Source organism: Rissa tridactyla, chromosome 2 (genome assembly GCF_028500815.1).
Source record: "Rissa tridactyla isolate bRisTri1 chromosome 2, bRisTri1.patW.cur.20221130, whole genome shotgun sequence".
Lineage (NCBI taxonomy): Eukaryota > Metazoa > Chordata > Aves > Charadriiformes > Laridae > Rissa > Rissa tridactyla.
The window spans coordinates 13,291,485-13,305,096 of NC_071467.1; the positions used below are offsets into that span (position 1 = coordinate 13,291,485).

The following is a 13,612-nucleotide window of genomic DNA, read 5'->3' on the forward strand; positions in this document are numbered from 1 at the left end:
AAAGCCAAACCTGGACCCATTTCTATGCATGTGGGGACCACCTCATATAGAGCACTGTTTTGTAGGGCAATTCTTAGGCACCAAGGATCCTCTGCCAATATCCAACCAGGGACTTTGCCAGTATGGAGCTCTTTCTCAGAAGGTGTTCGTACCACACGTGCTGGGGCATGAGGCCTATTGCACCTCTTGAAAAAAAGAGCTTGCTCCCATAGACTGAGGGCTGGGACATGGCGGGAGAGGATCAGAGGCCTTCTTACATTGTCCAAACTGTTCCCAAGCCCATGCCACTACTCACTTTATATGATTTGTCTTTTATTTACTCATTAAGGACGCAGTTCCACATTTGAATTGCCAGGTTTAAGGAGTCACTGTGCCTTTGCTGAGCTGTGGTAACTAAACATGTTCCACACTTGAATCACACAGCATAAATAAGGCTACACATGCTCAAACGTCAGCAAAAAGACTCCAGATAGTGAGCTTTACCTCACATATGTGAGGACAAACACACTAGTCCATGGTACCTCCTCAGGCTGTGATAGCACTCAGCTGGAAACTTTGCTCTTACTGGGTGGATCAGAAACACAAGCCTGCTCTGCCTGTGATTTGCACTTTGTGCTTTCATTGCCAGAGAGAAACTGGTGCATAAAGAAGGTGTCAAATTAGATAGCAGCCCTGTAACAAGAAAGGCAGTGGCAGACCACCATGCACTGAGCACAATATAATATAACTTCAAATTAAGCAAGAAAAGGTCTCTCAGAATGAACAAAAACTATGGATATTCACTGAGCTCTGGGCATTCCTAAAATGGGATTAGCCAGTGCCCAGATCCCAAGAAAGTAGATTTTACCTTAAGGTCATATTCTGGAACAGACATTTTCCCTTTTACCTTTGTCACCATCTTGTTCATTAGATATTTTCTTCAAGTCTATGAAGTGGGTGGCTAAGGCCACATCATTCACACTGCCTTCATCCCAGACCTGGATTTTGACTCTTCGGCAGAGCGGAGGGAACATTTCCTTGAAGATAATCTGTTCGTGCCATACTGGATCTGCACAGTTCTTTTGCACTGTTGTCCGACCCTGAAATGAAAGTCCAGCAAATTTAACCCCAGAGGGGTCAGACTCTGGAGAATGGCAATGAGTAGAGCACAAATTGCACTTAGCCACATGTCTCTGGTCATTTTTAAAGCACAAATATACTATCTTGAAAATACTTCAGCTTTTCGATTAGCTTGTTTATTTTCCCCTCCATATCTAATAAAAGACCACTTTATGGCTAAAGAATTCTCACCTGCACACAGCAGAGCCTGGAATAAGATCTAATTCTTCAGGGCCCTTCTGTACAAAACATATCTATGAAGCTAGACTTTGGCATTTCTGCTACAAACTGCACATCTTCAAATGGCTTTTGAAATACCAGGGTAGTAGTAATGCGGTGCAGTTTGTCTCATAAAAGATGAAATTCATTACAGCTGCCAGGCTGCATGTACCAATGGAATTACCTTAAATGAGGCAATTTATCTAGCATAAAATATGATTACTGTGGATTGCATTCTGGGCTTATGCCTGTGTGCTGGGGATGTAGAGACCAGAGCTCTTCCTCCTAGCTTGAAGGAGATGGCAGGACCATATCACAGTCTGTGCAGACGCAGGCTGTGGCAGGCCTTCTACTTTCACATTCGGTGGGGAGAACTGGGGCAGGAAACCCACCAGTGATACCTCTAAACTCATATTTTACACACCAACATGCAAACGCACATCAGAGACCCATTCTTATGTCTTCTTGAGACCTCTGTTAAACCTGAAGTAACTGCATGCATTTGTCCGTTTTAACCCATACTAGTTTGAGATGTAATACTTCGCAGTTTGGATTCACAAGAAAACACGAAATCAGCACCAAGGGCCTCATTCTCATGCCTGAAATGTCTGTAAAGGATTAACTGGAGTTCTACCTAAGGCTTCCTTGCACACAGAAAGTATTGCTGGCTTAAAATCGTTTCCAGTTTGATTCTTTCCTTATTTACACCAGTACTCAAGACAAGCTCCCTGACATGGTGTTTCATGGGTGTACCCCAGAGGAACTCGGACCTTGGACCTCCCTTGTACTCCTCTTCCATAAAAGTCAGAAGGATCCTCTCAGCAGCTCTTTGTAGCACCATCTTTGATTGCCTCAGAAGCAATGAAGCCAGGCAACACTGAGACAGAGTCTACTCAAATGCTTCTTCTTCTGTTACCCACAGAAAAGCTGCAAGGGTCCTGAATTACAGTACAGTAATTCAGAATCATAGAATCATAGAATTGTTAGGGTTGGAAGGGACCTTAAAGATCATCTACTTCCAGTTGATACACAGCCCTAAAATCCAGATTGGACCACCTTTACTGAGTTCAGCCCTGCTTCCTCCGAGGGAGGCCAGAACATAGCACTTACCTAATACCACACTGGGTAATTCACTGTCTTGTAATTTGATGTTTTAGTAACAGATCTACAGAATTCTCTTTCCCCTCCTGCTGCCTGACTTTAACCTGCTGCTGTGAGGCTGGTATTAGATCTGCTGGCATTAAGTGTTTCCATCACTTAGTTCCTGCATAATTTAAGAACTGAAAAATTTATTTCTGATGACTGAAATATGTGTTTTGCTTAATTTATGTAACTATAAGTTAAAGGACATCAGCATAATCCCCTGCCTGTAGCACACCTAATAGGAAAGAAGGCCTACATTTGTGATCAAGAGGATCCCAATTACCATTTGACCTGCAAACATGACCACCACATAGGGATCCACAAGGTCCTTACTGTCGCCTATGAATGCTTTGGTGACATTGGCCATGATGCTAGAGTTCATCTTTGGAAGTCCTTCTGCTTTGTAAATTCTCACATAGAATCTGGCCCATGGTCTTTCAGATGGAAAGCCTTTGGGGATCAAGAGGTTCCTGAAAGAAAAAAGAAGCCATTTCTCTAAAATTGAAAACTCAGAAAATAAAGCGACTTTTTTTCCAAGAAAATTGTCATCTTGAGTTACCTTGTGTCCTGAGAAGACACAAAAAGGCGTATGAATTTGCTTCTGTATCTAAACCAAAACATTTTCTGGTAACCATGAGAAAATCACAGAATGATAGAATCATAGAATGGGTAGAGTTGGAAGAGAACTTAAAGATCATCTAGATCCAACCCCCCTACTATGGGCAGGGACATCTTCCACTAGGCTGGGTAGCATTATTCAGCAAACTTCTGTGATACAGAAACAGGTCCAGTTAGATCAGGTTGCTCAGGGCCTTGTCCAGTGAATTCTGAGTATCTCCAAGGATGGAGATTGGGCCCCTGTTACATTTGATCACCTTCATGGTAAAAAAAAAATTCTTGTATCCCTTGTTCTAACCTGCATCCAAAGCCTCTTATACTTCTACTGTATTGCTCTGGAAAGAGCCTCGCTCTGACATCTTCATGTAGGATGCCCCTTATCCTGCTCTTCTTAAGGCCCAAGGAACCAACTGCCTCCCCCCGACCCCCACCCCTTTCCCTGTAGACCACGTGCTCCAGCCCTCCATCTTCTTGGTGTCTCTCCCTGGAGTATGCTGGCAGCATTCTTTACCACCTTGAAATTCTGTATTTTACAAGGAGAATGCTAATGAACTTGAGTTTATCTAAGGATATGGAAAATACCTGTGCACACACATCTGACAGAGGAGAAGGAATAGCTTTTCCCAATATTTTTCTTCTTACTTCACTGCTTTTCAGTTTAACTGGTTTCAGATCAATGAACCTTTTCTCAGGGATAATCTGGCACTTAGCCACAGGGCATGGTCAACTCTATCAGCTGCAGAGAAGTGACCCTAACATGGCCTTCAATTTAGTTGAGAGGATTGTAAAAACTCTCTTTGAGCACATCAGAATAGCCAGGTGTACAATGCTATCCTGTTATTAACCCTGAGTTAGCAAGGAAAGGACTGAAAAGAGGGTAGAAGACTATTGAGGTACTTAATAAAGAAGAAATCAGTAAAAAAGAAATTATTTCAGTACTTTTCAATCTGCTCCTCAGCATCAGCTGTTTTTTGCGTAGCTTGTATGGCATCACCTTTCCCAGTCACGCTGATGTCACACTTCAGGTAGCCCTTGGCTCCTGTCCTAATGTCAGCAGGGTCTGTGAGAAGTGCCCACTTGTCACAAAACTGATGACCTGTAAGATGAAAAAACTTAAACACTCAAATAGAGGATGCAAATAGTGCAAATATTTCTCCTTTCCAACCCTTGTGCTTTCAGGACGATCATGCTGAAGCACACCTTTTAGCAGGCACATCTAGAGGGTCCAAAATGTTGTGTGACCAAAAAGGCAAACAAAGGATTGATCTAGAGCTCATCAGGAACAAGCTAATTTTCATCAATGGTTACTGAGAGCAGTGTCTAAAGACCGGTGGAAGGTTGTGTGAGATTTCAGTAACTGAATTAAGGCTGAGGCTTTATGAGGAAAGGCCAACTTTTTGATGAGAACTGTCTGAAGATCTCAGAACTCTCTGGCAGCAAAACCCTTGCTAGGAGCTAGGCCAGATGTAACACTGGCTGCCAACTGAGAAAGGGAAGAAGGAGGGTGGACAGCCATCAGATGAAGAAGCAGCAGCCAGAAGAAGGTTCGGCTCCATCCTTCCAGTGGGAAAATGCAGAAAACAATTCACCCACACCACCCAGCCCTTGCTGCAGCCCTGCTTCAGCAACCCTCATTGAGCAGGTTCCTAAAACCTTACATAAAGTCCTTGGCCATGCACCTTGGGCATGTAAAGGAGTGGGAAGGAAGGACCAGAGGGTACCAGGGATACGAGCTCAAGATCAGCCCTTAGACGCCACCCTCCTGTAAAAGTGTGAGGAGGAAATACAGGACATAATTCAGAGACTAACACAGTCTAAGTACGGATGTAGACTGCTCGCTTCAGTCAGGTCATTTCTCTCTACTGACTCTTGCAGGAGCCCTGAAAAAAGAGTGTCCTGAACGACTCTACACTTTTGCCATAACTGGGTGACATCTATAGTAAGTGGCCTAAATACGTTCATTTGCAAAGACTGAGAAGAGACCAGGAACTTGAGTAACTGTGGAACAAAGATACATGTTTTGTGGATGGTTGTAAAAACAGGATTAAAGAGGGGTCGTGATCTTTTCTTAGCTTCAAACTTCAGAAAGCATTGGACAGCTCTGAAGATGGCAGGTCAAGCGGACCCATGGTCACCTCTTTGTGATTTCCTTCTCCCTCCCATTATTGTCTGCTCCTCCTCTTGTCTCATGCTCTCCTCACCGTTCCTCTCATATTCCATCCCACTCTCCTTTACTCCACCCCTTCTACCCCAACACACACAGAGCAGAGCTTTGGATGCTCTGGAACGAATGAGTGAAGCTTGGTTTTGCAGAGCATTCAGCTGCCCACTCTGGCCCACTAAAGAAAAGCCATCCCTGATAAGTTCTTCCCACCAAGGGGCAGATTGTCAAGGTGTTTTCAGTGTTGAACTTTTTTCCAAAAAAGGAAAACAACCCTTCCAAAAACCTTGTTAAGTTTAGCCCTTGGCATAACCCACAAGCATCTAAGTGGAAAAGCAGCATAACCCTCTCCTCTCCTCTCCTCTCCTCTCCTCTCCTCTCCTCTCCTCTCCTCTCCTCTCCTCTCCTCTCCTCTCCTCTCCTCTCCTCTCCTCTCCTCTCCTTCCCTGCCTCACATCTCGTTTAACAGAAAAAAGGGGCAGAGAACGCACCACTTACCTGGCTGACTATACACCGTCCCCAGATCTACTTTAAAGGAACCTATCAGCACACTCCCAATCAGTTTATTGTGCATAACCTGTTAGAAAACAGCCGGTTAAAGAATGTCACTCTCTCTCTTCCCAATCAGCATAAGAAAGAGCAATCCCAACAAAGATCACATTTGGTTGAGAGGTAATAAGCAGCAACATCCAGCACCACCCAAAACTGGGTGGACATAGCCACAGCAGACACAGCAAGCACTTGAAATCTGTTCTTTACCCAGTATTGTGCCAATTTAGAAACAAATATAGTTGCATCTAAGTGGAATCCCACAGGTTCATCCCAGGTCCCAGGATTATATAGATCAGGAATCAGATGGATGTGTCTTCAGAGCAAATGCAGTTATATTACTTGGCAGTTTTAAATAAACCATCATGAATATAAATACATGGGGCATAACTGGTTTCACACTAGGCTGCAGAAATCATATCACTTTCTCTGCAATAGCTGAATTGCCATAAGAATTGAGTACACCCAGAAGAGGAAGAATTAAAGTGTTTCTTTGCAACATTTCAATGTGCACTTAAACCAAGAGTCTCAATTCTGATTTACCCCCCACAATATTAATGAAATCAGAGAAGTGATATAGATGTAAATGAGATGGCAAGCAGGCCCTAGTGAGTCTCTCTCCTTATCCTTCCTGCCAAGTAAGGAATTTAATTTAATTTAATTTAGTTCCAATTTAATTAATAGCTTTCCTTTGTCATGATTCCTGGATCTATGTACTTCTGTGGCTGGTTTTCAAATACATGCATGTGCTTCACTGTACAGACAAGGCAAATGCCAGCAACATCTTCTGAGGGAAGACTGGCTCTAGAACTCTATTTCTCAAAAAATGTATCTTACCTGGTTTCAGAATCGCTTAAAGGGTTTAAACGTATTCCTTTGTTGGGGAAAAGCTTCTGAAAGCAGGCTGAATTGGCTGGAACACCTTGGCAAAGAGAAGCTAAACCCATGGGATTCAAGTACACAGGAGCTAAATCTAAATGTTGGAGCTAAACCACCAAACCCTTGAGAGCATTTTAGGACTCTGGAAGACATCATACCCTGGCTTTGGACCTACATATCCTAGATAGGGATACAAGACATCATACCCTGGCTTTGGACCTACATATCCTAGATAGGGATACAAGACTTCTGTGACTTTGCATTGGATTTGTCATGTGACTTAATTTTGTCCATTTTTCTTCAAGACCGGGAGACATATGTTCCAAAGTAAAGATCACTGACACCTTCATCAAGATCTACCAGAAAATTGGGGAGGTTTCTAGTTGTAACATAATGTCATTCCTCATGAAAGGTCTGGGGCCACTGTGCCCCTGTGGTTTAGGGAACACACTCAGTTGTCCCCAGTAATTCCTCACTTCAACACATAAGGAGTTTTAAGGGCTGAAAAATCAAAAGCAGACAAAGGAGCAGTTTTATTTTACTCTACTATTAAAGCTTAAAAATTAAGCATCCTTCATGTGAGAGAGGAGCCAGTGTGAAGCCAATGCTTCATGTACTGGTTCTGCTTTTCCTCAATCCCTGATGACACCAGGTCCCACCATAGCACTGGACCCCTTGCTCCTATGAGATCGGAATAGGGCACAAGGGGTGGGGAAGAAGCCATGAAAACTGTGTTTCATCCTGAAGTCAGGCAAAATTCCAGCTTTGGAGGAACTACACGGAAACAGGAACTCGCCCAAATCAACTGACCCAACGCAGGATGGATTGAAGGGGGAAGAAGGTTTTAGCCTTTCTGTAGCCAAAAAAGAGAGATAAGACTCAGAAACAAGAGGAGGACACGTGGTGAGTCCAAGGTGGTGGTGTTTCATTGCTCTTTGCATTTTCTCTCCAGGGCATGTCAGCACATTAAATGTGTAAGTCTCACTTCTCTATCCCTGAGATCTGCTGTGTGAAATGCGATGACTTGGGTAAATGCCCCCTGTTCTCACTGAAATGATGGGGAGTTCCATTCCCTGTAGTACACATGTTGCTTTTAACTGCTGAGGAAATAATTCACTGCTTCTATTAAATGTTCTGCGTCTTTCCTGGTACTTTTTTTTCCAAGCGTATTTTTTCTAATGTAACAAAGCATCTGAGAATGAGGCTTACAGCAAACACTTCTTGTCTTCTCTGAGAGGGAGCATCCCATCTACATTGTATCTAATTAAAGGTTTGTGTCTTTTCACACTTGATTGACTATAGATGACTGAAGGATTTTCTTCACATTTTCTGAATGAGGACAAGCATACACGGTGTTAAAATGGGGAGTATTTCAGTACTGGACATACAGGTTTAGCATGAACTGAGCGTCTCAGTTTTATTATGGCATTTTTAAAAGGTTGCTGGAATGCACTGGAAGATATTAATGAAGAAAAAAATCTATTAATTAGCAGGTACTGAGAAACTGAAAATCTCATTTTCACCTCAAATGCAGGTTTTGATTACAGATAGACGAGCTGCTGAACTGATGGACAATAGCATTAATCTTTTTTGTTTTCCTTGAGCTTCCATATGCAGATGAGTTCGTTTTCACAGATTAAGAAAATTCAGTGCATGAATGATTGCTGGTAACGGACGCTGCCAATATTTGTTTCTCGTTAAGTGAGATTCATGCTAAGCAAGTGCTGTGGAACTTTCCATCCCCCAGGGTTTCCTTCACTCCCAGCACACATATTTCCTCTATTTGTTTCTATTCCTCTGATATATTGCATTTTCCAAAACCATGTTGCAAGGTAATGAATCTCTGCTTTCAGTAGCATACATGAGCACTGCACTGGGTTAGTTTGTGAGGCTTTTTTTTTAAAAAAGTCATTTTTTCTAGAAGACCTTTAATTTCTTAGTGTTGCACCTTCACCAACTATGAGTCAAATAAGTTTGCTGAGCCTTATGAAGCTATGCAGATTTAGAGGAGGTAATGGTGACATATTTCTCCACACCCCCAACACACTCAGAAAGCTGGCACACTCCCCACCACCACTGGATACATGGAATTCTTATCAAAAAATGGGAGATCAGAAAGACTGGCCATATCTTGAAGAAAAATAGCTATATATTCCCAAGCAGCAGTAGCTCACAAGAGTTGATGTCTCTGTACTGTGCTGATATTAACCGTGTCAGAAATAAATATAGAGGCCATACACTGTGATAGAAGTCATAACAGTGACACAATATCTACTCCCATGCAAAAGATGGGCCATCATCAGCCTGTAGTAAGCTTTGTCCTCAGGGATAAGTGAAGGTCAGATCTGCAGCTGCAGACAATTTATGTAGGTATGAATTTCATACATATGAGCTGTGCACGGGATATAGTGGATTTTAACTGGAGCTTAGGATTCAGACTGTCAATTTATTACCTGCATTCACAACCTAGTTGTCCAGCTGGCCGTGTGTAAATGAATATTTTTTATTTCTGTCATTTTATTAGCAGCTCAGCAAAGCAGGTACACAATGAACTTGTCTACGAGGTTTTGCGCAGGTGTTTGCTACAGCTCTTGACCAGTGCCTGTCTCTGTCAAGCACAACCAGCACAGACCCTTTCCTGGTGTTCATTTTGGAAATGGACAAAGCACTTCAAGGGAAAAGAACCTTTCATAGAATCATAGAATCATAGGGTTGGAAGGGACCTCTGGAGATCATCTAGTCCAACCCCCCTGCCAGAGCAGGGTCACCCAGAGCAGGTTGCACAGGAACACGTCCAGGTGGGTTTTGAATGTCTCCAGAGATGGAGACTCCACCACTTCTCTGGGCAGCCTGTTCCAGTGCTCTGCCACCCTCAAAGGAAAGAAGTTCCTCCTCATGTTTAGGTGGAACTTCCTATGCTGAAGTTTGTGCCTGTTACCTCTTGTGCTGTCCCCAGGCACCACTGAAAAGAGCCTGGCCCCATCCTCCTGACACCCACCCTTTAAGTATTTATAAGTGTTGATGAGATCCCCCCTCAGAGGTCTTTTTTCCAGACTGAAGAGACCCAAATCCCTCAGCCTTTCTTCATAAGAGAGGTGTTCCAGTCCCCTAATCATCTTGGTAGCCCTTTGCTGCACCCTCTCCAGCAGTTCCCTGTCCTTCTTGAACTGGGGAGCCCAGAACTGGACACAGTACTCCAGGTGCGGCCTCACCAGGGCAGAGTAGAGGGGGAGGATGACCTCCCTCCACCTGCTGGCCACACTCTTCTTGATGCACCCCAGGATGCCATTGGCCTTCTTGGCCACAAGGGCACATTGCTGGCTCATGGTCATCCTGTTGTCCTCCAGGACGCCCAGGTCTCTTTCAGCTGAGCTGCTCTCCAGCAGGGCAGCCCCCAACCTGTACTGGTGCAGGGGGTTATTCCTCCCCAGGTGCAGCACCCTACACTTGCCCTTATTGAATTTCATAAGGTTCCTAGGGCAACAACTCACTGCTCATTTCTCTGGACAAGTGATGGGACTTGTGGCAGTAGAAATGCAAAACACAGCTCATGAAGGGCACAGCTTGTGATATTTCTAAGTAATACAAATACAGCACTGTCAAGAGTCTCATGAGATCTTCATTAATTCCTCAGCAGTTTTGCTGAAATGTTGTGAAGAACCTCAGGAGCCTCAGGTAAGATAATTAGCATGGCTCCGTAGACTTGTTCTTACAAACTGCAAATCTTTATCTAATGCCCCAAGTCCATGAGTATGTGTGTCTTCTATCAGGGCTGTTCTGAGATGTCACATAGCTTCGCCAGCACTTCATTTTGCAGTGAGCAATGGGAGCAGCACTGCATGCTTGGAGCCCACTCCTATGGCTAATTAGCAACCAGCCACACACATCCCAGACAGCCCGAGAGCCGTTGCTGAGGATAAAGTACCTGGATAGTTAGAAAGAGTTGTATCTGAGGAACTGAGATAAGCTGGAAGTTTCAACTCAGTTATTTGAAACAAGTGGCAGCTGGAAAATTAGAGGGATGGAGGCAACGCTGACAAGAGTTAACTAAGCTGAATTTTCTCATTCTACCTCGCAGATTGCCAAACCAGCAATGAATGTCCCTGTAAATGCACACTTAATCTTCCTTTAGGGCTACGTTCCTTCAAATCATTGCCAGCTGCCTTTCCTCCTTTTCCTCTCCCGTATCCTTTCTCTTTCCTATACTTCACGCTGACTTAAAATTATTTGTCTTTTTAATTACATTTAAAAGAATCATTTAGAGCCATAGTAACACAAACAAAAATGACCTTTAATTACTGTGCTAAACTTTGATAGGTACTTACAGAGATGTTGATTATTTTGTCAAACAGGAACACCTGCGGTCCAACGAAATCAAACACAAAGTACTGGGGGAAAAAGGGACAGCAGATCAGAGTCATCCTTGTGCCGGTGGCCAGCGCTGTCAGCAGTATGGTTTAGCTTTTTGGGTTACCACACGGAACCCCAGTGAGACACCGGGGGTGCTGGGGAGGCAGTGGTGGACACAGCAAAACCCTTTCCTTGCTCCCTGGCTTGTGTCTGACACAGCCTAGACCCATTTTCTAGTCTCCCCCTTGCATGGCTGCCCAGCACTGCCCCTCCGCAAAGGCCCACAGCCCTCATTCTGCATCAGAGGGTATTGTCAAAAGGGACAGGAGGCACAAGGAAAACCAAAGGACTGTTTGGTTTGGGGGGTAGTTTTGTTCTCCAGCTGGGACAAACACATGCCAAGGAAAGGCTGAAACAACGAAATGGTAGAAAAGGGAGGTTGGGGGCAGTTTAGACAAAGCTCCCATATGGATCATTTGAAAAAAACGCAGAGGCGGTGGTGGTAGGGCAGGATGCGGTGGAAGGGGCAGGGAACAGGACGGACAGAGCTCGAGAAGAGAAAGAGCAAATAGAGCTAAGCTCAAGGGAGCTGTTGCTGGTGCTTGCCCATGCTTGAAACTCAAACAGCTCCTGGACAGACTTTCCTGCTCAGACATGCAGGTGCTACAAACTTAGTTCACACCCTTTTTGAGCTACCAAGTGGTGGAGGCCACCCAGAGCCATCGAAGAAAGTGCATTCTTCAAGAAAAAGCACCTACCTCATTGTAGAAAGGGGCATTTGTGCCTTCCTTTGCTGTCGTTTGCTTTTTCTCATCACCTATCTCGATGATCACCACAGGGTCGATGTTCTCACCCACCAGCTGCCTGGCCTCGATGATGGTGATGGCAATCTGTGGGGCAGACGGACAACACATGCACTCCTGGGCTCACATCCAGCCTGCCTGGGGATTTCACAGACACATAAGGGCCGCCACCCTGTGCTCACCTGGTAGTTCTGGGATTTCACCTCCTCTTCGTGAATTCTGGTGACCAGCTTTGCCCTGTTTAAATGACAAAACAGGTGATTAGGCATCTCTAGGCAAGAGCTGGTACTTGAACATATGTTGGAAAGAGTCCTCGTCACAAAGCAAGCTTTGTTTATGGCAGGTAGCTTTGTTGTGAACTATGATTCTGCTTGACTTCATCAGCAGAGGCCATCTCTGTCTTTCTCATATACTTGGTAATAGGGAAATGTCTGGCATCCGCACAGACCGATGCAGCTACCTGCCATGCATGGGAATGATTTCACTTGTTGATCCCATCAAACCTGACTCCATTCTTCCCCTGTATGAAAAAAAAACAACTACACAAGCTCTTGGCTATAGAGATTGCTGTCCTCTTTGGCTCATTTTCATTAGCAGAGTTCATTAGCACAGTTGAGGCACTCTCAGCATCCATTTCAATCTCTCCCTGCACTGGATAGCATCTGGCGGCAATCTGTCTTGAGCTGATAATATTTTGCTGTCAAGTACATCCCACCCAGTCATATGGGAAAGCAGGAGTGAAGGGATTGCTGCTGTCAGCAAATGGATTTTCTGTCAGCAGATGTATTGTCCCAGGGCAATGCCATTCCTGAGAAGGATGGAAAAAGTGTTTTGGGAGATGTTAGGTACGGTACACCAAGGAGCACCTTTTCCTCTTTGGGCTTAAGGATCCAAAAACGCTGGACAGTGCATCGCTGTTCATTAAGCCTTCCTCTCCCTCTTCTTGTCTTTCGAGAGCATCATGGTGAAGATTTGTGTTTTCATCATGATCACCTGATGAAGAAAAAAATCAGGCAAGTAAAACCCGCCTCTGATTTCCACTAGCAAAAAGCTAATTGGGAGCAGATCAGTGACTTCATCAGCATGAACTGAATATTTTGTTTATTTGGGTATCAAAATTAGAGACACAGTAGTGGTTTGTATTGAGAGGCATTGATTACAGCAGCAGCTCCCATCCTGTGCAAAATCACATACCATATAAATTGGGGCTGTAACCTCTCTCTTTGCCCCATGTGCACCCACAACAGGCACATGCACGCTACTCACATCTGACTGCCCCATCTCTCATCTGCTAGAAAGACAGTGGGACAGATTATTGCTGGGTTTTGCACGTATTACTTAGCATCAGTGCGTCTGCCATCCATAGTTTGTCGCAACAGCCTGATACACTTCAGTCCCTTGCAAGGGACAAAAGTGGAACCTGGCTTAGAAATCATTTCTTAGCTTTCCTCTTTGCAGAGATGAGGAAATGGAAGATCAAGGACAGAAAAAGAGAGCTGAAGAGCATGATTCATGGGATCTCTTGTAGAAAGTTATACTCAGATCACACAAATTGCTTCCAGAAGTGCTTATTTTCCTTCCTCACCATAAAGAGAATCTCAGCAACTAGCTCAGATGTACACATCTACATTTGGCCAGAGAAGCCCTTCACACACTGCTGTGCTTTGTCCTCCTGGTCTGACAGAAGTCCTACCAGCATCTCTACCCCTTGCCGAGCATGTCCGTGTCCAACACCTGCCTTGGGAAGGGAGATGTGTGTTTGAGGTGGAAGTTTAAAATTTGTGTGCCTGTA

The 13,612-nt window shown here is 44.3% G+C and overlaps 1 protein-coding gene across 1 annotated transcript in view; it reads right to left on the minus strand.

The window, feature by feature from the left end:
• Window positions 1-13,612, minus strand: part of FER1L6 (fer-1 like family member 6) — a 93,625-nt gene that overhangs the window by 52,011 nt on the left and 28,002 nt on the right. Inside the window, exons 3-10 of the mRNA XM_054193519.1 lie at window positions 12,687-12,813; window positions 12,003-12,057; window positions 11,776-11,907; window positions 10,993-11,055; window positions 5,738-5,816; window positions 4,018-4,174; window positions 2,744-2,930; window positions 887-1,079 (exon numbers count right to left, since the gene is read on the minus strand). Of these exons, the coding sequence (XP_054049494.1) occupies window positions 887-1,079; window positions 2,744-2,930; window positions 4,018-4,174; window positions 5,738-5,816; window positions 10,993-11,055; window positions 11,776-11,907; window positions 12,003-12,057; window positions 12,687-12,813 (993 nt within the window). The remainder of the gene's footprint in view (window positions 1-886; window positions 1,080-2,743; window positions 2,931-4,017; window positions 4,175-5,737; window positions 5,817-10,992; window positions 11,056-11,775; window positions 11,908-12,002; window positions 12,058-12,686; window positions 12,814-13,612) is intronic.